The sequence below is a fragment of the Mus musculus genome, chromosome 5 (assembly GCF_000001635.26).
Source record: "Mus musculus strain C57BL/6J chromosome 5, GRCm38.p6 C57BL/6J".
Taxonomy (NCBI): domain Eukaryota; kingdom Metazoa; phylum Chordata; class Mammalia; order Rodentia; family Muridae; genus Mus; species Mus musculus.
Window position 1 is genome coordinate 117,491,081 of NC_000071.6, and position 26,807 is coordinate 117,517,887.

Genomic DNA, 26,807 nt, shown 5'->3' on the forward strand with positions numbered 1-26,807 from the left:
CCATTTCCTTTCTCTTTTTACCTTCTAATACATTGACCTTTCTCAGTTGGCGTGGTTCAGGATGGAGGCACCAAGAGTGGCTCCCCACTGTCAGTGAGCACTTCCTTTACAACATGGCCCCTGGTGAATCCGTAAAGAGGGAGAGAATTACAGCATGTGTCTAGGGGATAGAGCAGGTGGGAGGTCATTTAGACTGATCAAATTGAAATTGGATTCAACTTAGGCTGGGGTGGTTTTTTAGAAGTTGGATGGATTAGGTAATGCATCCGCTGCCCTGAAGCCAGTGCTGGCCCACAGAGGAGCCGGTGCACATTTTGGGTGCCTCCTTGATCCAGAAAAGTTGGAAATGCTTGCAAGGGAGACACAGGTTAAGGTTGTTGTTGTTTTTTTCTAGACAGGGTTTCTCTATATAGCCCTGTCTGTCCTGGAACTCACTCTGTAGACCAGGCTGGCCTCGAACTCAGAAATACACCTGCCTCTGCCTCCCAAGTGCTGGGATTAAAGGTGTGCGCCACCACTGCCCGGCTAAGGTTGTCTCTTATCCTTCTTATTCCTGTCCCTGTAAGGCACTACTGACTGAGCGTTGTTTCCTTGCCCATCTGCATCAGTGTCTGCGTGTGCGTGCACGTGTTCTATAGCTCCTCATGGCTGTAGCTGCAGGAGTCAAGGAGAGGCAGGCTCTTCCACCACACTGACATCAAAAACAGCATCTTTGAGCTTCTTGCCTTTCCCAACTGTCTGGGAGCCTTGTTTAGCTGGAGAGAGAAGCCCCTGGTCCCAGGAGTCCCAGGGGCTTGGAGTGGAGCCCAGTGGGGGCTTCGTGTGTGTATTTTTAACAAGATCCCTGGGGTGGGGGTGCCCTAGCGAGCAGAGTCTGACACTCAGGGACAGAACAGGCTTGGGGCAGTTATGTCCCATTAGCTAGGCTCATGGCCTTGGGCGGTTCAGTGGTTACTCAGTGCCTCTGCTCTCTTCGCTCAACCCTTAAGGTACAAAGTATGACAATCAAATTTGGTATTAGTAAAGTGTTTATCCCAGTGCCTGGCACACTGTAAGCCTTATAGCTATGAATTCAACCATGACTAGATTATTTTTAAATAATAGTTGATGAATTAATAGCATGGTTATCAATAGACTAGTAGATACAGCAAGTATGTCAAAATCAACAAGTGTCAATTTTGCTGCAAATTTAATAGAGATATGGTTATATTTCAAACTCATGAATGCACGACTCTATATTACATTATAAGCATAACCATATTATGGCATCAGGCTGTTATAACATAAACGTTAATATTATAATAACATTGATGCTGGGGAATGTAGCTCAGTGGGTAGAGCACTTGCCTGGCCTGCATGAAGCCCTGGGTTCCATCCCCAGCACAGCACAAATGACATGAGGCGTTGCCACATCTGTATGTCTAAGCATACAGGAGGATCCAGAGTTCAGCATCACCCTCGGCTACATAGTGAGTTTGAGGCCAGCCTGGGCTACACAAGACCTGTCTCCAAAACATATAAAGAGTGTAATAATGTTCCTGGAAGAAATACCGGGGAACTGAGTGTCTATACTGTGAACCTTTGGCTCTTTGTAATGTTCCTTAACAGTAAGAGGAAAGATAGAGACAAAGTTGGCGCTGGAGATATGGCTTTGTGGTTAAGGGCAGATTGCCTGTATCCAATTCCCAGAATTTATATTGACCTGTTTACCTCTAGCTCCAGAGCTCTCTTCTGGACTCCATGGGGTGGGGTGGGAGGGAGGGAGAGAGAGAGAGAGAGAGAGAGAGAGAGAGAGAGAGAGAGAGAGAGAGAGAGGATGGAGGAGAGGGAGAGGGAGAGAAAGAGAGATGGCTGTCAGCTATCCTCAGCACAAATCAGTGGGCAATGGGATGTTCTACATCCCTTGACTGCCCCTGACTGACTGCACCCTGGGGTCCCCCATGCCTTGGGCTCCAGTCAGGGCAGAAGACCCAGGGTTCTCCTCAGCAAGGACCTCGCCTCTAGATGCAATAGACCCGGTTGTTTGAAACCTTCTCAGTCAGACAGTTCTCTCTCCTGTCAGCTGGCCCCTCGTGCAGGGGTGTTATGACAATGGTCGCCCTGGCAACCGCAGGATGGCCTTAGGCTTCTGGGTGCAGTGATTTCATTACCCAGGCGGGTTTGACAGCCTTAGAGCCTTGGCTACACGGCCAGGGATCCCGCCAGTCCTGCCCAGGCTGTACTTTGAGAAAGAACTCAGGGTTTTATTTCTGGAGGTCTGGTGGCCATTTCCAGCGATGTGCGTTTTGTCTAAATGCCAGGGAACACGGGCAGAAAACCCGCACCGGCTGATGGGGGTGTGGTGGTGGGGAGGTGTAACCATGGAAACCAGTAAACAAGATCATCCGTGATAAGGACGTGGGGGTGTGCGTGCGTAACTGGGTGGGCCTAATTTGGAAGGGAGAGCTCTGCAGGGTGGGAGGGTCACATCGCTGCTAGGATTGCCTCCAGATGATAGGAGCGACAAGTGCAAAGTCAGATCCTGTGGTTTCAGGCAGTTCGAGGCTGCAGGAATGGACTGTTCAAGGGCTGCCTGCATGCTAGCTGTATGACGTTGTCCCACACGTACCTCGGGGCGTGAAATGAGCCCCACATGTACCTCGGGGCGTGAAATCGGGGCGTGAAATGAGCCCCAGCCCAGGCTGGCTGGGAAGTTCACACAGGCTTGGAGGATCCAGGGCAACCCCTCTTCAGTGTTCCCCGCACCCTCCCTATTTTTCCAGACGCCTCTTTTTTTTTTAGCGAGATGTGACATGGCTTTGAGCAGGACCAAACCAAACGCCTGTGTATTTCCTACAGGTCTCTGTAGTTCGTCTTAGTTTAGGTACCGAGTGAAAAGTTTCCTGCTTAGGGATTTGAGACGCGGTTATTTTTAGAGCTGTCACATGTCTTGACTTTTAATTTTTTTTTTTTTTTTTTGGTGTGTGTGTTTATGCTGCTAAATTTACCATCGTGCTAATGCGGAATACAGTAATAAGGTGCGGGGGATGCTTGGTTTGGAGTCTGGGCCTGCAGACAATTTCCATTTGCTGTGTGAGGTGCCAGGCTTCCCTCTGGTGTGCAGATGGAGAATTGCACCCTAGGCTCCCTGCCTTGCTTGGAACTGCACCTGTGACCCTTGCAGGGCCTCAGAGAGTGTGCACCCTTGGACCAGCCTTGCTGTAATTTGAAGGTGGACCCTTTAAACTAATTTTTCCACATTAGCTCTGCGAGGACTTGAATTGAGGATGACCTAAAATTCAACTAGGCCACCAGGTAGGACGAGGCCACGGGGCGGGGCGAAGCCACCAAAGGTGTTTACCATGTGACTGTTTCAGTGGAGAAGCAAGGAGAGGACCCCAGAGAGAACATTAGATGTCCCAAGATCAGATCCTGGCCCTGCTTTGGTTGTGTGACTTTAGCGTGGGAGTCTAGCACCCCGGCCTTCATTTCCTCCTTTCTAATACACTTCCCATAATGTGACCCCTACATCAGCATGCCAACACATTCAAAAGAAGAAACATATAAGGAACCATTTAAAAATATAATTTAGCCGGGCAGTGGTGGTGCATGCCTTTGATCCCAGCACTTGGGAGGCAAAAGCAGGCGGATTTCTGAATTCGAGGCCAGCCTGGTCTACAGAGTGAGTTCCAGGACAGCCAGGGCTACACAGAGAAACCCTGTCTTGGAAAACCAATATATATATACTTTAGTGACGTTGAAGGATTTAATTATTATTACAGTGTTTTTCTATTGGTTACGTGGCTCAAAGCAAGGACCTCCTATACGCTGGCCATATGCTCTGCCACTGAGTTACACTTCGAATGCGAAAGGACTTAAAATTAGGAGCTGATGTTCACCCCAAGGGGACCTTACTGCTTTGCACACCCTCTACGGGGAAGATTTTTGTGCGGAGATTTCTGTGGGCAGTACTTCCGTAAAATACAACAAAAATGGCTCAGGAGAAAAGGAAACGGCCAGAGTAAGGCTGGCCTAGAAAACGGTCGGACTCGGCGGATACTTAAGGACTCTTGCCAGAGAGCTATGTGCCCCTAAATGCTCTCATCCCTGGGCTTCTCTGAAGGGAGCATCCAGGGGTGTGGTCTAAGAAGCTTTGCGCTTAAAACCAGCTCCCAGAACTGTGTGAGAAGGAAGGAGGAGGGGCCTTGCTGGCCTTAGCAAGCCCAACACTTGCGCTGTTACTGTTTTGTGCTAGTGGATTGTTGCTGGGTAAGAAGCCAGCGCTCGGCTGCCCGGGCTGACCCTTGGCTGTCCTCCCTTGGCTCTGACCACATGGCCTCTGACACGGTGGTTTGTGTTTGCAGTGTTGTCTTCCCACAGATGGATGGGGGTGATCAGCTCAGTTTTCTCCTTTCAGCCCACAGAATGGTACCCATATATTTAATTATGTGTGGGTCTCCCCACGGTGATTATTCTCATCTAGAAACCATGGGATTTCTGAAGCCTGTTAGCTTGTCTGCCAGGATGGAGAATCCCATGCTCAGTGAGTTAGACTTGGGTACTCGGGTTCAAGACTTGGGTGAAATTTGTTGGCCTTGAGCCTTGATGACCTTGGGCCAATGACGTAACTCTTCCGGGCTTCAGTATTTTTTTTTTTCATAAAGTGTGGAAGGTTTAAATAAATGATTGCTGGAAGGTGTCCATCAAAGGACCATAACTGACAGCCATGAGAGTGCCGTGTGTGACCGTAGTCTTGGGGAAGCAAGATTTTTAGGTAAATTTATTGTCATTAAACTGGGGCTGGAGAGATGGCCCAAGAGTTAAGGAAACTCACTGCATCTCAGTTCCCAGTGTCCGCATGTGGCTGCTTACAACCACCTGTAACTCCAGCTCCAGGAGATCTTATGCCCTCTTCTGGCTGCTTGAGGCTTCTGGATATAATGGATGCAGGCAAGCACATACATATAAATAAAATACATTAATACATCGAAAGAAGAAACTGACACTATCAAACCAGGCATCACTACACACATCTGTAATCCCCAAATTCAGGAGGCTGAAGCAGGAGGGTCAAGAGTTTAAGTCCAGCCAGGCAGTGGTGGCGCATGCCTTTAATCTCAGCACTTGGGAGGCAGAGGCAGGCAGATTTCTGAGTTCGAGGTCAGCCTGGTCTACAGAGTGAGTTCCAGGACAGCCAGGACTACACAGAGAAACCCTGTCTGGAAAAACCAAACCAAACCCAAACAAACAAACAAAAAACCCAAAAAAAAACCCAAAAAAAACCAAAAAACCAAAAAACCAAAAAACCAAAAAAAAAAAAAAAAAAAAAGAAAAGAAAAAAAAAAGAGTTTAAGTCCAGCTTGGACTTAGCAGTAAGACCTTGTCTGAACACATGCACACACATGCACACGCACACAGACCCACACATACACACATATAAACACATGCACACACATACAGACACTCATACAGTCTAAGGGTCTGAGCTCCCCTTTGTCCCGTTCATTGGGCTTTCCTCCACGTTAGTAGGAAGATCATAGATCTGCAAAGACCTTCTGAACTCTAAAATCAATGAGAACAACCATGGATGGCAGCTGATGTATCTGAGTTTCGGTATGTGTATGTGACGTGCATGGCACATGTGTCTCACATGTTCGGATGGGGGCTACCCATGCACATGGAAGCCAGAGGATGCTGTGGAGTGGCTTCTCTCGCCATCTCGCAGAGGGAGTCAGCCAAATCCAGAGCTCGCCCATCCAGCTGGCTCGCTTGCCCTGCCTGGGGAGTCCTCCGTCTTCAGCTCCTAAGAGCTGGGATCCTAGGCAGGCCACCATACCCAGCCAGCTTTTATGTGACTCGTGGGGATCCCAATTCCAGTCTTCTTACCTGCACAACAAGTGAGACAGGACAGAACAAAACTGGCCGTGCGCGCCCTGTGCACACACCTGTGTGGTGGGTGTTTGAGAAGGGAGGATTCAGGGAACCTAGATGTTGGCATCATGTGTCTGGATATTAACACGGTGACAAGGCTTGCCGAGGGGGAATGTCCTCCACGCTCTGCCCTTTGTCTCCGTATCCCCGTCCACACCACGTAGCCCACTCTTCTAGCATGTTCTCAAAGGCAAACCTAGACGTTAGACGGCTATACGTTCCTCACAGTGCCAGCAGGGGGCGCACATCAGTACAGAGGAGGAGACTAAGAACAACCACCAACAGCAACATCGACAAGGGAAACCTGTCGCTTGCCATCACGTCACCCGACGACCGACAGCTCTCACTTCCCATGGCCCCAGAGGCGTGTTCTGTACATCACGCACGGGTTCATAGTGCTGAGGTTGGAACCTGGGTCTGCACGTGGGCTAAGCGAGCGCTACACTCCCAGCCTCCCTTTTTCTTTGTTTTTTTTTTTAATCCAAAATTTTAGTTTTTATTTTTATTTGATCTGTATGGGTGTTCTGTCTCCACGTAGGTCTATGTGCCATATGTGTGCAGTGTCTGGAGGGACTGGAAAAGGGCATCAGGCCTGGTGACAATTAAGTTTACTTGAGAGACATTCATGTTGGCTCTCATTCTCTCTCTCTCTCTCTCTCTCTCTCTCTCTCTCTCTCTCTCTCTCCCTCCCTCCCTCCCTCCCTCACCCCTCTTTCTCTCTCTCTCTCTCTCTCTCTCTCTCTCTCTCTCTCTCTCTCTCTCTCTCATTCTTTCTTTCTGATTTATTTTATGTAAATGAGTGCTTATCTTCATGTACACCCGCATGCCAGAAGAGGGCATCAGATCCCATTACAGATGGTTGTGAGCCACCATGTGGGTGCTGGCAATTGAACTCAGGACCTCTAGAAGAGCAGGCAGTGCTCTTAACCGCTGAGCCACCTCTCCAGCTCCAGCCCTCATCTTCTTATTGTCTCTTATAGAGCCTTGATTAACTATTGAAAAGAAGCAAACACTGTGCACAAAGAAACAGAACCACATCTTGTTGCTTGTTACCGTTGGGTCTCCCATTCCCAGAAACAGTCTTACTCTCCAGTATCCTGTGCTTGGCACACTGGTATTGACTGCCCCCCTCCTTCCTACTCCTCCTGCTGCCCCCCTCCCTCTTCTCCCCCTCCCCCTTCTCTTTCCCTCTCCCCCATCCCTCCCTCCCTCTTTCTCTCTAGATTGATTCCTTTTTATTTATTTCTTTCTGTTTATGAGTTTTCATCTGCATGCATGTATGTTCACCAGAAGAGGGTGTTGGGTACCCTGGAGCTGGAGTTACAGATGGTTGTGAGCTGTCTTGTGGGTGCTGGAAATCAAACCCAGGTCCTCTGAAAGAGCAACGCTCTCTCTTAACCTCTAAGCTATCTCTCCAGCCTCCAGTATGGCTGGCCTTTCTTTGGTTAATGTTGTTAGTAGGTATGGAACCAGCCAGGAACAAAAAGAAACAATGTTTCTTTTTTATCCCTGCTATGGGAACAGAGACATGGGCCAGGTCTCTTCAAAGAGCCTTGGCTAGCTCATGGGTGTGTGTGTGTGTGTGTGTGTGTGTGTGTGTGACTTGGAAGTCACATGACAGAACAAAGTGTAGCCCTAGGCCTTTCCCCCAACTCTGTTTCCTTCCTTCATTCTCTTAATCCCCAGAGGACCAAGGATCCTTCTGGAAAGAGGCTCCCAGTTTACGTTTTGTGTAGAGTGGGAGAGTCTATTTATCCAGAGGTCTTAGAAACCACTACCTACTGTTACATCATATATTTTGTCATTTTATTTGATAGTGTGTGAGCAGGGCTTCTGGAACTTTCTCCACCTATACCCCCTTATCACTGAGAAATGTTCATGCAACTGGGGTATGCAGGTGTAACCATTCTGATATTAATGCTAAGTCATAATGAAGTTATTTTAGAGTGGTTATATATGCATATATATGATGTCACTATTTATTAAAGATGAGGCAGGTGTGTGTAGTAGTGAGATGTGCTTAGAAGAAGTAGTGCTTACTTATTTTCACACAAATAACTAAATCTCGACAGGACGCTTGGTATTGGACACCGCAGAGTGTGTGAGGGAGTCTGGGCAGTTTCTTAGAGCCCATCGATATTTTGGTTTTTGGATTGTCAGTGCTGAGAACGCTACTTTGCATAAGAACAGAATACAAGTCGGTAGAAACATTCTGAGCACCATTTCAGAAAGAAATTGTGACTTTTAAAAATAAAATAAAAACTCAAGACAACTCAAACAGCCTTCTTCTTCTTCTTCTTCTTCTTCTTCTTCTTCTTCTTCTTCTTCTTCTTCTTCTTCTTCTTCTTCTTCTTCTTCTTCTTCTTCTTCTCCTCCTCCTCCTCCTCCTCCTCTTCCTCCTCCTCTTCCTCTTCCTCATCTTCCTCCTCCTTCTCTTCCTCCTCCTCTTCCTTCTTCTCCTCTTCCTTGTCTTCTGTTGTTTGTTAGGCAAATCTTCTATCACAATGGATCCACAGCTGATCTGACACTCACACACGGAGGGGCTGTGAGAGGAAAGCATTAGAAGTCTCTCGCTTTCTGCCTCGGTGGTTCTCTAAGCACAGAAAGCCCGATACACACAGCGAGACGCTGCCCTTCTGACACAGTGGTCTCAGTGCAAGCTGAGGGGCTGAGCAGCGATCACTGCTGTTGGTGTCCAGCACCCTCGGGACAAAGTGCACTTGTGTGTTCAGACCGAGGCTGCAGTGAAGTCCCAGGAGGCGACACTCCTGAGCTTTGTCAGAAACACCCCAGAGTCTTACGTGTTTGATTTGGAATTAGTTTTTGGCCATTGTTCATTCAGAAATGTTTCCACTTCCCCAAACTTTCCGGACCCTATGATCAGTTATGTACGATTCATGGTTAAGGAGCCGGGGTATGGGGTTCCTTTGTATGGCTGCTTCACGGTGATTGTGATAAGTTTCTTATTGGTGGGTCTCCAGGGTGTTGAGAGTCCTATGCTCTTTCCAGCAGAACTGTAAAACAATATCCTTGGTCACAGTTACTTCTCAAAACATGGATGCCATAGGATGAGTTTCTAGACATGGAATTGTTGGGTCAAAGCATTCATATGGTTAAAATGGTGAATACTACCACAAAGAGGAGCCGACATCCTGTAACCACCGCAGCAGAGTACCCAGGACTACCTGTTTGCCCACTTTCACCAACACCGTGAAAAAAAAAATGGGTGACATCTTAGCTCACTTTTGTGGCACTGTAACAAGAGGCCAGAAGCCAGGCACTTTATAAAGAAAATAAATGCGTTTGGTTTATGAGACTGGCAGCTGGGAGGCCCAGACAGCCTGCCGCTCTGTAACATGCTGGGGGAGGGGAGAGGCTGATTGCTATAGAGGGACCAAGCATGAGGGGTTCTAGCTTCTTAGCCACCCACTTCCAAGGGATGGTTAAGGGTTGGACTTTTGAGACTATGGTAATCCCTTCTAAGGGTGGTGCGGCTATGTCTGATCCTCCTCCATCAGGGCGTCACCTCCCACCTCCCAGTCTTCTCTGCTGCGGGCCACGTTCACAGGGACTGTCTCAGAAGGAAGGGCTGGATCTCATTGTGGTGTAAACAGTCTTTACGATACAGAGTTGGCTGCGGTTAGCAGGCGATATCAGGGCTTCTCCCGCTGCTCCCAGGGCAGCGCTTCTGAGCTGTGTCCCTGTGCTCTCTGTCTCCGCAGAGCAAGCTGGTGAAGTACTTCAGCCGACAGCTGTCCTGCAAGAAGAAGGTGGCTCTGCAGGAACGCAATGCTGAACTGGACGGCTTCCCCCAGCTCCGCCACTGGTTCCGGATCGTGGATGTCCGAAAGGAAGTCCTGGAGGTGACTGTGCCGGCCTTGCCCCCCTTGACTCTTACTGGCCAGGGACCGCACTCTCTGCTGCTTCCCAGATGACAAGGTTTGGGATATACCCAGCACAGACTCTGGCACACAGTAGGTCTTCAGTATGTGCTGGATCAAAGCTCACAGGATCTCTGATATATCTGAGAAGGGCTGTTAAGAGCAAGGTGCTAGAGTCAGGACTGTTCAGCTCTGCCACTTAAAAGGGGTCACTGTAAGCCACACATTGACCGGTGGTTGTTCATTGACTTTTTGCTAAGTGTTTGTGTTGTCTGATGGAGCAGCCATGGGCACACATGACTCCTGAGCTCATGGAGCACGAGGATTGGAATTCATGCATAGGACCAAGGGTCTGGATTGTGAACTGTATCTAATGTGAGTTACTGTGACCAGTGCTGTCCTATTGGATCTCAGAGACCCAGGATAATGGATAAGACCTACGTTCAGCCCTTAGAACTGACATACAAGAGCTGGGTGTGAGGGCATGCACTTGTGTAGTGCTGGAGAGGCAGAGACAGGTGGGTTCTTGGTACTCACTCACCAGCTAGTATAGCACACACACACATGCACACACACACACACACACACACACACACACACAAACACACATAGATGCATATATACAAATGCACACACATACATACATACACACAGACACATATACACACATGCACACACACATACATACATACACACATACACACACATAGATACACATAGACACATGCACATACAGACACAGACACATAGACACATATATACACAGAAACACACACAGAGACACACACAGACACACATGCATAGACACATATACACAAATGCACACACATACATGCACACACACAGACATACACAGATACACACACATTCACACACACATACACACCCAATACACACACATGCACACATACATAGACACATATACACACATGCACACACATACATACACATACAGACAGACACACACAGACAGACACACAGACACACACACAGACACACACAAGTACACACCAGCACTGTGTGAATCTCTGGACCCCTAGTTTCACCCCTAGGATGGCCAGAATGCCTGGGGCAGTGTGTTCTGATATCTTTGGAAAGAATGAAAAAGGCAGGTTTAAGTTTCCTTTCCAATCGGTTGCTGTGAGGAAAGCAAATTTGGGGGTCGGGGTTGATTGACTTATGATTCCAGGTCACACCCCATCACTGCCGAAAGTCAGAGACGCAGGAAATGAAGCAGCCAGTCACACTCACTGCCTAGCAGAGATAGAACGAATGCATTCGAGGCAGAGTTTGGTTCACTTTCCCCCTTTTTTATAGTCTGGGATCTTAAGCCTAGGGAGTAGTGCCACCCATAGTGGGCAGGGCTTCCCATGCTAATTCACATAACCAGGACACCCCCTCCCCCGACTTGCCCAGCAGCCAAACTGATCTACACAATCCTTGATTGAGACTCTGTTCCTATGTGACTCTAGATTGTGTCCAGTTGACAAACTAAGCACGATGGCACATTTTAATTGCACAGCTGGGGGCACTTTTGAAAGGCTTTGGGGCTCTATCTATCTATCTATCTATCTCAAGGGTGCCTTGTAGGGCAGGCAAGGCAGAGATACGTCTTCTAGAAAGGGGTTGAAAAGTGTGGTCTTCAAACTATCTGTTGGGCAGACAGTTTGACTGATGAGATCTGATCCTCAAAATTTTATTTTGACCCAGTGTCTTAAAACTTCTTTTCTAAAGACTCAAGAGCTCTGATTTCAAAGCTACAAATATTGATTATATAGAAGAGAATCCTTTTATGATGTGATGAACCACAGTTGGCACAGTTTGGTCCCCGAGGCTTCCCCCTTTGAAGCTCATAGTTTCCAGGCAAGGGACTCTGAGACCGTCACCTGTCGGTGAGGTGAGAAGGCTCCCTGGCTGCAGTTCACATGCTTGTCCACCAGAGGGTGCTCTCATGAGGGAACTAGGGCAACAGCTGTGAGACTTGCCCTGGGTTCAAATGCTGCTTCCATTACTCTCTTGCTGTGTGACTTGGGCTAAGGGTTTAACTTGTCTGCGTTTTGGCATCCTGTTCTCCAGGCAGTGATAAGCCTTTTTTGCTGAGGATACAGTTCAGTGGTAGAGGCCTTACCCGGCATATGTGACAGTCTGATCCAGTTCCCCAATAAAGCACAAATATGCACACATACACACATGTACATAGACACTCACACAGTACACATATCACACAAATTCGCAATACATATGCACACTTATCCACACACATCCATACATACCTCTGGAAGCCCCTCCCCCATCCACATGTATATGTACACTCACAAACTTACACAGACACCCACACGTACACATATACATACCCTGCATACATGTACTGATGCAATACATGTACTGATGCACATACATGTGCACACATCCCTTTACTTTCACACGCTCTCCTAACAGTATAAGGAAGTCTGTGTTGAGTATTGGAGACATTGTCCCAGCTGGGATTATTTTACCAAAACATGCACAAAATTCCTTTCTTTCTTTTTTTTTTTTTTTAAGATTTATTTATTTTACATGAGTACACTGTTACTCTCTTTAGAGACACCAGAAGAGGACATCGGATGTCATTACAGATGGTTGTGAGCCACCATGTGGTTGCTGGGAATTGAACTCAGGACCTCTGGAAGAGCAATCAGTGCTCCTAACCTCTGAGCCATCTCTCCAGCCCACAAAATTCCTTTCTTTGGCTCAGGTTGTTATGGCTTTCTTCACCTTTGAGCCATAAATGTGTGAGCCTAAGCATTAGGGTGATTTGACCACACACACACACACACACACACACACACACACACACACACACTTTAGGGTAATCTGACACCACACACACACACACACACACACACTTCAGGGTAAGCTAACCACACACACACACACACACACACACACACACACACACACACACACACACACACTTCAGAGTAATCTGACCACACACTACTCAGGGTATAACCACACACAAAAACACACACACTTCAGGGTAAGCTGACCACACACACACACACACACACACACACACACACACACACACACACACACACACACACTCACACACTTTGAAATCATAGCATTAAAATGTACAGTCAGGTCCTGCAGCACGAAGAAGGCTTTAGATTGTATATCTGTCCTACTGATCAACCACTGTCTACTCCACAGTCCAAAGTCACCTGAAAAAATTCAGAATTGAATCAGAATAAATTAGTCTTTATCAGGATATCCTGTGGCCACATCTGAGAGCAATGTCTTGATTGCTTAATCATGCAGGCAAGCCCAGCCCACTGTGGGTGGTGCCATCCCTAGGCAGACAGGCCTGGGCCTGGGCTGTAACAAAGAGGCAGCACCCTCAGTGGACGACTGTGACCTGGAAGTGTAAGCCCCCTAAGCCCTCCCTCCCTCCCAAGCTGCAAATGGCCAGAGTATTTTGTGAGAGCATCCGGGATCAAACTAGAACAGCCTTGTTCTAAACGTTCATCCTGCATCCCCTGTACAGAGTCCAGCTGAAGGAGGTTTACCTACACTGTGTTCTTACTTGTCTCTAGGTGACCCAGTTGCTACCTCCTGTCCCCGTCCTGACTTCACAGTCACTCTCGGGGTGTTGGCTTTGCCCTGTAGCTTTGTGTGTGTGTGTGCGTGTGTATGAAAAATGGAATTTATGAAATTTATAGACTCTGCTTTCCGTGAAATCTATATTTTATTGTAATACACAGTCATGGCCACAAGAGGGCAGAAGGAGCCCACTAAATTGCCTGTGCATCACCACTCATAGATTTATAAAACTTATTAAATAATAATATACTATGAGTGTATAAGGTCCTTGGCTACCATAGATAATACGAATGAAGGTTCTTATTGTATATGTAGAGACACTTGAAGGCTAGTAAAAATCAAAGCTTGATTGGCAGTCAGTGTTTGCAGATTTATTTATGACATTGTTTAAGGAGGGGACTCTTTGGAATCCTGCTTCTATCCCCAGCTCCTTTGTTTAGAGAGGTCCTTTTCCCTGTTCTATACTATTCCTCAGCTCATGGTGCTCAGTACTTTTCAAGATTCATTTCCAGCCTCAAGCTATCCATAGGTCTTCTTCTAGGGAAGCCAAGATCAGAGGCCAGCCAATGAAACTCGGATTTATGTCTAGCTGGCTTGTTCTGAGTCCCCTCCCCCGCACCCCCTCCTCCCGGCCAAATTCAGCTGAGGTATCTACTCCCAGAAGTATGAAACAGGGCCTGTCTCTCCCGGGTTTCAAACCTGGACTGTGAGTGCGGACTGTTGATCATGTACTGAGCGATCACCTACGCTCGGCACTTCCATTTGATAAGTGAGAACAAGGCCCAGACAAGTTAAATGATTTGTCCAAGTGGCAAGTGGGAGGAGGAGACTCAACCCCAGATTCAGCCAAGTTTTTGCATAGTGGAGCATCTTTCACTGGCTACCAGCAGAGGGCAGTGTGGACGCTCCCTGCTGGTTCCCTCTGCAGTTCTCCTGAGTGCCACAAGAGGGCGATTGAGAGACACCACTCCATTCCCTTGGGCAGGGCGCTTGGGTTCATGTCCAGCTGACTGCCTTTGTCCCCTCCTCTAGGAGATCTCCCCTGACCAGCTGAGCTTGGAGGACCTCCTGGAGATGACCGACGAGCAGGTGTGTGAGACCGTGGAGAAGTATGGAGCCAACCAGGAAGAGTGCGCCCGGCTCAACGCCTCACTCTCCTGCCTCAGGAATGTGCACAAATCAGGTGAGCAGTCCAGGCATTCGGGATTGTCCCCCCAGCTGGTCGGCCACTGTCCTTCAAGCTTCCTGTGCAGGCCAGCACGGAAGAGAATGGGCTCTGGATACCAAAGCCAGCTTTAGGGGCGGAGATGTCTGTGAGAGGTGGAAGTGGGCGGGGCTTGGACCTCGCCCCGCAGAGGATGGCTCAAAGTGGGTCCTGGATAATTACGGTTCAGATGTGGTAATCTTGGCTGTACAAGGGAGGCCGGCATCTTCCCCCCTCAGTCGTCCAGAAGTGGCTTTGTATGCTGAATATGTTCTGGTTATTTCTGTGCACAGACACTATACATTCTTTGTAACAGAAATCAGGTTGTAGCTGCTCCAGGGACCAGAAGTTGTTATTTTAGTATATTCTCTTGGCGCTTGGCACAATCCTTTCACACCAGTGAGTACATACTGCTCTTTCTCTCTCTCCCCCTTTCTCTCTGTCTCTGTCTCTCTCTCTCCATACAAGAGGTCCCAAGTTAAATTCTGTGACCTTTGCTTTATTATTTTACGATCTAAACATGTCATCATTTACCCCCCTGGCTCCGTCCAATCGCTTGCTCAAAACTGTGATGCAGGGTTAGAGCTGTGGCTCAGTTAACTGGTAGGATGCTTGCCTAGTAGACACAAGACTCCGGGTTTGATCCCCAGCACCTCATAAATGGGGTGTAGTGGGCATGCCTACAACCCCGGCCGGCACTTGGGAGGTTGAAGCAAGAGGAGCTGGAGCGCAAGATCATCCTTGGCTACACAGGGAGTTTGAAGCCAAAGTAGGATGCTGGAGACCATGTCTCAGAAGGAAACGGAAGGAAACCCATGGTGTGAGCTGCAGCCTGCTGAAGGTTGCTTCTGGGCTCTCTACAAATTGTTACAAATATCGGCCCTGTCATTTCAGTTCTCACCACAAGGTGGCGCCGTCGACCACAGGACCGGCCCAATCTGATGGCTGTTAATTCTTAACTCTGGTTAGTCAATATGCAACCCGCAATTACAATTTACGGAGTGACTGTGAATATGGCAGGAGGGCGGAGGACCCAGCAGTGAACCAGATAGAACAGGGTTCCAGCGCGCAGGCCTGATGACTTCCGCTCCATTTTAAGATCCCACGTTAAGAACAAGACAGTTGTGGTGGCTTAGGTTGGTCAATCTCAGGGCCAGGGAGGCATGACTGGCTGATACCCGAGGCCTGCTGGTCAGGGAGCCCTGCCTACCCAGCCAGTTCCAGTTTGCGAGAGACTCAGTCTCAAAATACAAAACAAAACAAAAGAAAACCCCAAACTGAAAATCCCACAAACAAATAAGGTGGATAGCATGGAAGGGGTTGGCCGAGGTCCACTCTGGTCTCCACACGGACGTACAGACATGAACATGTATGTGTGCCGCCCTCCAAACTGCACCAAATCCCAGTGTGATCCCAGGAATAGTTTCCTGCCTAGCAGTCTGCTTCTCCGCGTGGCTCCTTGTGGCTGTGTTCTAGCCCCGCTCCTCTACCCTGGCTCCTGCTCTGGATGCTTCCCCTGTCTCCTGTTTTCCTCCAGTCCTGAGAGAACTGCTGTCTTAAGAGAGCGCATCTCTAGGATGTCACAGGAGGAGATGTTCGCGATGATGGATGTTGCTTCCTGGAGAGTTCCCTCTGGATTGCTGTTTCCTTATCTCTCTGAGGGCCAGATGGCTTCTCAATCGGGTGTCTGCTCCCCCCTCCCCCTCCCCCTCCCCCTCCCCCTCCCCCTCCCCCTCCCCCTCCCCCTCCCCCTCCCCCTCCCCCTCCCCCTCCCCCTCCTTCTCCTTCTCCTTCTCCTTCTCCTTCTCCTTCTCCTTCTCCTTCTCCTTCTCCTTCTCCTTCTCCTTCTTCTTCTTCTTCTTCTTCTTCTTCTTCTTCTTCTTGTTGACAGGGTTTCTCTGTGTAGCCCTGGCTGTCCTGGAACTCACTCTGTAGACCAGGCTGGCCTCAAACTCAGAAATTCACCTGCCTCTGCCTCCCAAGTGCTGGGATTAAAGGTGTGTGCCTCCACCGCCCGGCAACCAGATGTCTTCTTGTGCATGGTTTTGACACAGCTGTGCAGGAACAGATCTGAGTTACACTCCACCCTTGCCCCTCCCCCCCATGCATGCACACACATGCACATGTGTAGAATGTGTTCAGTGTCGTGTTTCCTGATACAGGACCCAGCCTGGCGGGCATGGAGGGGAGGTGGGTATTTCAGATTCATTCCTGTTGTATTCTATAGTGTCGCCATTTGTATATGTGTGATGCTGGTGACTGTACCCAGAGCCTTGGCCGTGCCAGGCAAGTGTTCTACCACCGAGTCACAACCTCATTGTATTCTGTCCTCTATACCAAATGCTGGCCATGACCTGATACTCACACAGGACACTTCGGGGTTGTGATCTGTGGCCTGAAAAGCTAAAAGTCTACGGGTTGGAGGGATAGCTGAGGGTCCAGTGTACTGACTGCTCTTGCAGAGGATCCTAGTTTGCTTCCCAGTACCCACTTGGTGACTCACAACTGCCCGTAACTCCAGTTCCGGGGGTTCTGATGTTTTGTTCTGGCCTCTATAAATGCCTATATGGATACACATATGTATCAGAAACTCAGAGAAAGAAGGGGGTGGGGCATGCGTGCACGTGCACACACACAGTCCAAAATACACATTTTACACCTTTAGTCCCAGCACTTGAGAGGGCGAAGCAGGTGGATCTCTTGAGTTTGAGGCCAGCCTGGTCTACCTAGCAAGTTCAGAATAGCCAGGGCTACCTAGTGAGACTCTGTTTCAAGCCAACTAAACAACAAATCTAATCTTAAGAAAAGAAAAAAAACAAAACAAAACACTAGCGATGTTGGTCATGCTGCTAGATCTACGCCATCTCAGGTCCTTCTGAAGTTCCCATGGCAACAGCTTGCTATTTCCCACTTCTCATGAGTCAGGACTTGGATTCGGAACACCAGTGGCTATGGCTGTTGCTGCTTTGCAAGACCCCCGTGGCACACAGGGCCAAGGTTGGTGCCACTCCTTTTGGGGAATGATGATCACCCCTCTGGTTTCCTTGCCACCAGCCCTTCCTTCTGTGGTACCCGCAGGTAGCTATGTCACAACATTGTGGGCTTTTGCCTATCACTGGGCACCCTCTGTTATCTGCTCCAGGGGGTGTGTGTTAATATCCAGTACACAGTAAGAGTTTAATAAGTGATTTGAATATCCGCTTCCCCTTGCCTGGCCCAGGACAACCCAGCAGGCACTTGAAGCACGTCTCTCTCCAGGGACTGAAGACACACACCTAAGGAGTTAGCCCTGTTTGGCCATGGGTCTCCATTTCCTTTCAAGCCCTAACATATATACTTATAATTACTTGTATGCTTGTGTAGGTGCATGTACAGCACACCCACATCTCTGTGTATGTGGATGCGTACACCCGTGTGGTGCCCAGAGCTCAGAGGAAGGGGCAGGCTATGTGTCTCCCTCACTCCCCACCTGGTCCCTTGAGGCAGGCACTTTTGGAACCTGGGACTCACGAAGCTGGAGCCAGCAAGTCCCAGCTGTCCTTTTGTCTCTGCCCTCCTCAGGGCTGGGCTTCTAGGCATGTGCTGGATGCCTGGTTTGTTATGTGAGAGCCAGGATTTGAACTCTAGATCTCCTAATTCCAGAGAACACTCTGCCCCTAAATCTTGGTGAGCCACGGATTCTGCGGCACCCCGGATGAAGTGTGGGCGTCCCGTCTCAGGCTTGCCCCCTCTGTCCAGAACTCCCTGTCCCTCCCCATTTACATCCTCAGACCCAAAGCTCCTCCACCCCATCCCACCCCAGAGACCCTTTCGGGATCCCACAAACTGAGCTGACTCCTGACCTTTGACCACTAGAACATCCCGCACTTCGGGACTCCGAGGACTGTACCGTAGAGCCCTCCCCACCTCTCCAACTTCCCCTAAACTTTGTAGCAGGACTTTCCGGTTGTAGGCAGGCAACTGCCGCCCTAGGCTCTTGGTCTCTGGCATCCTGACCAGGTTGAATTAATTGATCCACATTGGACAAAGTGCCTGGGAGAGCTGCATGCTGTGCCTGCTGTACATATCCACTAAGGGGCAGCATTGAGCCAGCCACCACGGCTCCTTCCTGTTTTTAACACTCTTGTGCCCTCAAAAATTGTAACTACTTCCCTGAAGCTTCTAAACGCCTCGGGTCTGGCTAATTCCCACCCCCACCCCCACCCCCATTCTCCCCCCCCCCCGCCCCCGCCTTTCCGTGTAGCTAAAAAGTCTAGTCTTAAACTAGTAAGTTGATGCCTTCTCCACCAGACTCCTCCCTCCCAGGGACTGCGAAGCCCCACAGGGTGCAATCTGGACCCTCTGTTTTGTCTCCTCCTGGCTGGATCGTCCCAAGTCTGAAACTGAAGATCACTCACTCATTCAACACAGAGGCCTCTTCAAGGCAGGCTAGCTTAACCCCATGGATCTGGGGTGGATGAAAACCCCAACATTTGATAACTCTCCGGCTGCTGCCACACACCTGGTACGGTTTGCCCTGTGGAGATGTGCGCTGGGTAGTCAGGGGGGAGAATGGTTTTGTTCTGTGTGGGTGAGGACGGAGCTGAGGCAGACTCCGCAGCGCAGCAGCAGCAGCAGCAGCAGCAGCAGCAGCAGCAGCGGCAGCAGAACACGGTGCAGGATGGGGGCATGGATGGCAGGAAGAGTGGAGCAGGCCACAGGGTGGCAGATCTTTGGGATGGGTGGTAGTGGTGATTGTCACATGAACAGGGGACAAGGTGTGCCACCAGCTACTTAGCTGCTTTTTTCTTTCTAATTTCTAGTTCCTTTAGGGTTTTTGTTTGTTTGTTTGTTTTTGTTCTTTTTTTTTTTTTTTTTTTTTTCGAGACAGGGTTTCTCTGTGTAGCCCTGGCTGTCCTGGAACTCACTTTGTAGACCAGGCTGGCCTTGAACTCAGAAATCTGCCTGCCTCTGCCTCCCAAGTGCTGGGATTAAAGGCATGCGTCACCACTGCCCGGCTCCGTTAGGTTTTTAATTTGAATTTTATTTTTTTGTAACAGGGACTTACAGGTTCAGAAGCACTGATCTGAGTGCTTACTCTGTATCTGCTGGGCCTCCAGGGTTGGCAGCCATTCTCAGGGACCGGGGGCTTGTGCAGAGACTTAAAGTGAGTGACTCTTCTGGAAGTTGTGGGGACAAGCAGGCTTCTGTGGTGGTAGGGGGTATGGAGAAAACCCCAGGGCCGCTAAAGACTGGTTGGGCACTAAGTGGTTGGTGCCCATGAGACAGAGGCCACTGCAAAGCGTTCACGCCTGTCAGTCACATGACCTCAGACAGCTGTGCTGGCGACAGCATAGGGGAGCCGCTCAGAGCAGGGTGGGACACTGCACATCCTTCACGGAGCTGGGGGACCGTGCAGAGAGAGAGAGAGAGAGAGGGTTAGAGCAAGGAGCTGCCCCTCCCCGGCCCAGGTCTTTCTTTGCTGGTGTATTTGGTCCTCCCGGCCCCTCCGGGGTATCAGGGGATGGGGGGAGAACAGGAAGCTGGGAACAGGAAGCAGAGAGGCCCTGAAATAGAGCAGCCTCAGATGCTCTGTGGCTTCCTACCAGTTGGGCTTTGAATGGAGCCCCCAGAAGCACCCCCGTCTCCTTTGACTAGAACAAAGCCCGAAGAGTGGTCTTGATTGCTCCATTGTGAGCCTTGCTTCTGACTTGGAGAAGGATGGAGGAAGAGCAGCTCCCCTTCCAAGAGAGGCCTACAGGGACAACCGCGTGTGCCGGCAGGACGCCATGGCCCCCTTCCCAGGGCCTACTCTCAGGGTCCCTCCCATCTGTCCCAGAGGCGCCTCTGTGCCTGTGGCTCAGCCGCTTACCCTGTCACTACCCACGGGACCGCCTCTGCTTTATCAGTGCTGGAGCCAGGGTCACGATGATAGGGAATCTCTGGCCTAGGGACCCATGTTCCTCTAGTGTCTGGTAATGCAGCCCCCTTGTCTCCTCTATCAAGAAGAGTTTCAACTGGAGAAACTCTTCATTTCCACCGACCCACTGCACAGTGGCTAGTGACTACCCTTTTGACCCTATACTTTCTAGAACTTTCCTTGCATCAAAAGAGAGTTTGAGTGTGCTCACGCATGTGTGTGTGTACAGATGCATATGTATGTACGCATGCATGTGAAAGCAGAAGACGACCTCAAAGGCCCTGTGTCACGCGCCACCCGCCTTATTTTGCGACAGGCTCTCTGACTGGGCTGGGATTTCCAACTTGGTTTACCTGAGGTCACAGTGGGTCACGAGGACCTGGTGTTGGGAAGGATGGGGAGGGAACATAGGGCCAGCACCCCCCGGGTCACACTTTCCATTGCCCCAAGGGCAGGTGGCCTCCAGGGTGTGATGGGGACTACTTCACCCTGGCTAACCCCGACCCAGAATAGCGCAGGGTTCTAGAACCTCGCACCCACCATGATCCAGGTGGGAGATGGTTACTCTGGAGCTGGAAGATTGTCCCAGGGGCATTGGCTCACGTGAGAATCACCATCAGGAAGCTTGGCTTTCAGAGCTGAAGGGCAGGGTCTCCATCCCGTGTCCTACACAACTCAGAATCAAAGATGGGAGGAGCTTGCTTTGGGCAAGTCATGTCCGCTCTCTGTTGTTGGGGCACCTTCAGTGCTTACAGCAGTCTCTGCTGCAGGATTGGGGTGTAAAGCGTTGGTTAAGGTCAGTTTACCCCTCTCCCACCTCCCAGTAACTCTCAGCATACCCCAGGCTCTGGTTACTTTTTTGGATTTTTTTTCACGTTTACCTCCTTATCTCCCACCTCCTCCCTCATACGAATGAGAACACAGGTCTCACCCGTGAAGCTTGCGTTCCTTAGGGACAGACTGTTTCCTCCCAGGCTCTCTTTGTAACTGGGGGTCAGAATCACACTGGTGACCTGCCCAGCCCAGGGCTTCCCTCCCCCCTCCCCCCTCCCACCGTCCACACTTGGCCACCTCCACCTCCTGTCGGTCATACATTGCTTTGAAGACTTGGGGGGAGGGGGGTCAGAGGCTTCCCAGGAAGTGCCTCGTGGGAACAAGGTGCCTGCCAGCTGTGGCTGGTACCAGAATTTATGTCTCTGGCACCTGGAAGATAATGGTATAAGAGAAGGTTCACAATTGATGGCGACCTCGTGCCATGTGGTTGACAGAGGAAGGTCTTTGAGGATCGTGAATTAGCACCAAGCAGTCTTAGAAAACGCCGGAGTTCCAGGCTCCTGACCCCGTTACCCAATGTCTTCAGTAGCCAATTACAAACTCTTGGCTTTCTCCTTGAGCTGGGTCTGCCCCAGGACCTTTGCACGTGCCGTTCTGCTTGAACTATGTTCCCCTGGCTGGTTCCTTACCATTTTGATCTCCGCTCAAAGTCTCCTTCTTAGAGAGCCCTGCGTCTGTCTCAGGCAGTTTCTGCCTCGTTACCAGGTAGTGTTTTTGTTTGAAATGGGTCAGGTCCCAGGCTGGATCATCAACTACAGCACTGACTCCCAGAGTCCTCCCCACAACCATATGGAGTCCCAGTGGAGGTTTCATTTCCTTGTAAAGAAATGAGGCACAGAGAGGCTCATTCTTTGCCTGGAGTCACACAGCAGCTGAGTGCCAAAAGCGATGTTTGGACTCAGGTTTGTCTAACTTCTGAGTCGAGGTTCTTAGGTCCCAGAGCAACAGGAACGACTTTCTCTTAACTCTGGCTGATCCCTGTGCTCTCATTTGCCCAGAGTGAGACCCAGCCCTTTGTGGGTTCAGGAGACAAAAGGAAGCAGCTACCATGCCTTGTTCCAACTGACAATGCCTGTGGGCAAGACCACCAGCCCCAAGGACCACCCGCAAGTGGGAGGAGGCCAGACCCAGCTTCCAGGACACAGAGAGAAAACCTCTTTGTGGTTGGGCAGCCTGGCTGTGGTCTGAGAGAGGGTGGGGCCTGATGAGCTGGGGGCGTAGCTTGGCAGCAGTGCGTTAGGGGCACATGCCCAGGACCCTGGGTTCTGTCCCCAGCTCTGCAAAGATAAGTAACTTAGGCAATACATCGTAGCAAATCTGCATGGCAGGGAGCACGGGGAAGGTAGCGTTACTTTGGAATGCACTATTTTTTGTAGTAGTGTAGCTGTAGCTGGCTCCGGTCTCCCCAGCCGAAGTCCTGTTGCATGTGGCCTTGGACTTCTTCCCATTGTTTTTTTTTTTTTTTTTAAAGATTTATTTATTTATTATATGTAAGTACACTGTAGCTGTCTTCAGACACACCAGAAGAGGGAGTCAGATCTCATTAGGGATGGTTGTGAGCCACCATGTGGTTGCTGGGATTTGAACTCAGGACCTTCGGAAGAGCAGTTGGGTGCTCTTACCTGCTGAGCCATCTCACCAGCCCCCTTCCCATTGTTTTTTAGGTGACCACTTTACAGCCAGGTACTGTAATGGACAGAGAAATGCCCAGGCTGTTTGGGAAGAAAAGATTAAAACAATCCCAAAGGGATAAGAGGTCTAATTTGCATATTATTAATATTTAAAAAGTCTGAAGGAAGACCTGGCTAGTCCCTCCCACGCATCTTGATTGTCCTAGGCAACACCCAAGAGGTCGTGAGGCTTCGACAGAGGTTTGAAGAGAAATAATCCTCTTCTATTTGGTGTGTGAACATGGTCTGTACTTCTTGTGGTACGCCCACCCCTACCCCACAGCACAGCTTTCAATGGCTCACTCCTGGAGTAAGCCCCCTATTCCTACCCCTCCCTGGCCTGTGTTCCCTGCAGCCAACTTTCCCCCCACGCTGGCAACTCTACACTCAAGGATGTGACAGCTTAGAAGCTACCACTCCGAGGCAGCCCTCCTGGATCACACCTGCTCCAGCCCCTCAGAGCTGCTATTTTGTATCTGTTTGCTATATAAATCTTCCACTTCAGACTCTAGGTCCATCCCGCAGAAGCAAAACAAACAAAAAACAGTAAAAATGTTGCAAGTGTGTATGTGCTGTGCTCTTCCAAGCTGACTTTGAAAGTGATGTCACTAGATCCCCCACCCCGCTTTAAATTCTCTTTTTATATAAGAACGAAGGAGCAGGGAGGTGGCTCGTGGGTCACTCAGCGAGAAAGTGCTTGCCCCAGAATGTGCCTTCTTTTTTACTAGAAACTATTTAGTGTGGGAACAAAAGTACTGGATGATTTAAGAAGCCCGTGAGCTCATTTGATTCCACAGTGGAGCCTCCCCTTCCCGAGGGCAGAGGGAGGCAGGAGGTATTTGCATGTTTTTCTTGGGAGAGAAGAGAGGACAAGCCTGTTCTGAGTGAGTGTTGGTGGTGGGACAAAGGACAAGCAAGTGAGGGCATCCTCTCTGCTGGCCCGTAGCCTACTATTTGTTGTTCTGTTCTGTTTTGTTTTGTTTTGTTTTTTTGAGACAGGGTTTCTCTGTGTAGCTCTGGCTGTCCTGGAACTCACTCTGTAGACCAGGCTGGCCTGGAACTCAGAAATCCACCTGCCTCTGCCTCCCAAGTGCTGGGATTAAAGGCATGCACCACTAAAATCAACTTTTATTAGCACATTGCCATATACTTGTTTGTATGTTGTCTAAGGCTAGCTTTTTTTTGTTTTGAGACAGTGCCCCAGGCTATCCTCTGACTCCTCATCCTCCTGCCTCAGCATTCCAGGTGCTGGGCACCCACAGGCATGCACCCACAGGTCTGACTACTGTGTTTTTTATCATTAACACCAGAAGTGTTTGGCATGGCAGAGACTGCGCACCTCGAGAAGCCTGAAATATTTACTATCTGGCGCTTTAGAGGAAACATTTGTTAACCTTAAAATAAGATGGAGAATGTGAGAAAAAAATGTGTTAAATAAAACACACACGACTCTAAAGTGGGCGGGGTTTGGTGTGATATGGAGAAGGACTTCCTTTAGGGGGAGAGCCTAGGGAGGTGTTGATGAGAACACTGTGGGCTGCGGTGCATAGACTGTTAGGCGTGTGGTGCCGTGTGTCGTGCGGAGCCAGCATTCACAGGGAACTTAAAGATAAATGCTCGAGGGAGGCAGAAATAAAGAACATGCCCAGAGAGCTTTATAACTTGCCCTGGGTAACACAGCTAATACCAAATAGAGGACCCGAGTAAATCTCATCCTGTCTTACTTAGAGTTACTATTGCTGGGCTGAAACACCAGGACTAAAAGCAACTTGGGGAGGAAAGGGTTTATTCAGCTTACACTTCCACATCAGTGATCATCAGTGTAGGAAGTCAGAGCAGGAACTCAAGTAGGGCAGGAACCTAGGGGCAAGAGCTAATACAGAGGCCATGGAAGGGTGCTGCTTACTGGCTTGCTCCCCATGGCTTGCTCAGCCGGCTTTCTTATGGAACCCGGAACCACCAGCCCTTGGATGGCTCCACCCACAATGGGCTTGCCCCACCCACAGTGGGCGGGGCCCTTCACCGCTGATCATTGATTAAGAAAATGCCCTACTGGCTCGCCTCCAGCCAATCTTATGGAGGAGTTTCCTCAATTGAAGTTCCTTCTTAGACGAATCTAGCTTGTATTAAAGTTGGCATAAAACCAGCCAGCACACACCCCAAGTAGGTGCTCCCACGAAGTAGTGGTCTGTGACCATCAAAACAGATTTCTCTAGCGAGTCGAGGTGCCCGGGATGTGGATGTCATATGGACAGAACTTGCTGAATGCCATTCCCACTGGGCAGCTCCTTGTTCCCCTTGGGCAAATGTAGGTTGCGCCCAAAGGGATTTTGAACTACGGGGCCACCTCACATCCCCACAGGAAGCCTGAAACTACCCTTTCCTCCCACCCCCAGAGAGAAGCTGTTGGGCTGGGTTGGCCCACACCAGCCCTGCCCTTGGGATCAGCGCTCAGTGTAGCGGCATCACCCGAAACTTTTTCCTTTTTTTGAGCATTTGTTTTCTTCTGCTCTGTCAGTTACTTTGTGGAGAAGAGATGGGGTGGGGGTGGGGATAGGGATGGGACTTGCTTTGCTTTGTAACTGGATTCCAGGTGGCCCTGTGAAGTAGCTGATAGACTGTCAGGTGTTGGTGTGCCTACATCAGTGCGGTGAGCCACAGAACTGAGGGGCAGGCTTGTATGTTTGCTTTGTATATTTGATTCTAGCAGGGTCAAACGACCAAGGTGCGCTTGTGATGATGCAGTACCATATATGGCCACCAGGAGGCGCTGTCTAACAATCTTCCTTTGGCCCGACTGCAGATTCCCTGGAAGAGATGCATCATCAGCTTGTGCAAACTGGAACCAGAGTTAAATCTTTGGAAATCGAGGCCGGGGGTTGGTGGGGGGCGGGGGGAGGGGAACTGAGGCCTGGGGTTTGGGGAAGGTTGGATCCAGACACAGCAGGAAACGATTGTGGATGTAATTCACAGACTGAGCTTCCTGGTGTACTGACACCCAGGAGTGCGTTCTGCAATTTGGTCTCTTACCGGCTGGTCCTGGTATGCGGACGTCTGAGCAGGTTCACAGCTTCTGTCCGTTCTGGTCTGATCAGAAGGGACCTTGCTGTCACTCACCCCCTCCTAGCATCCTGTCACCCAGGCCCAGGTGACGGTTACCCTGCCAATTAAGCTCTGAAAAGGAAGTACTCTCTTCCAGGTACCAGCAGATAATGGTGGAGTTGAATCAGGCCAGAGCTCCTTGTTTTTTTTTTTTTTTTTTTTTTGTTTTTTTTTTTAATAGGACATTGGAAAGAGCCAGATAGAGCTGAAAAGACCCGAGGGTGGGATCTGGGGCTAGCTCCGGCTGTGGAGATGCCTTCCCAAAGCCAGTCAGTAGAGATATTAGGGAGAGAAGGGAAAAACCTTGAGTTTAAGTGCTGACCTGCATCTTAGCCTTTAACATGGGGTCCAGCAAACAGACGAAAACAAAAACCAAAATAAGCAAAAAGGGCACAGACATATGCATGGGCACAGATGTATGCGCAGGCGCCACAGGCCCAGTTTGACAGAGGCAGGGGCCTGGCACCTTCTTTCACCTGCCCTGGCCAGCCTGTGGCTCTGTTGGGTGTCTGGAGGGTGTGTGTGTGGGAGGTTTGTTTCTTCGATTCCTTGTAGTTTTACTGACTGGCTCTGGGAGGGTGTGTCTACAGCTGGATCCCACCCTCGGGTCTTTCTGGGTCTTTTCGGCTCTTTCCAGCTCTTTCCGATGTCCTATTTAAAAAAAAGGGACCACTGCCTGGGATGTCTAGTCCTAGCCTTTCCTGCTGGCCCAACCACTTCTA

The 26,807-nt window shown here is 49.7% G+C and overlaps 1 protein-coding gene across 2 annotated transcripts in view; it reads left to right on the forward strand.

The window, feature by feature from the left end:
* Ksr2 (kinase suppressor of ras 2) overlaps positions 1–26,807 on the forward strand; it is a 353,995-nt gene that overhangs the window by 77,079 nt on the left and 250,109 nt on the right. For both annotated transcript variants that reach the window (NM_001312914.1, XM_006530393.4), the window contains exons 2-3: positions 9,633–9,773; positions 14,409–14,559. In NM_001312914.1, the coding sequence (NP_001299843.1) occupies positions 9,633–9,773; positions 14,409–14,559 (292 nt within the window). The remainder of the gene's footprint in view (positions 1–9,632; positions 9,774–14,408; positions 14,560–26,807) is intronic.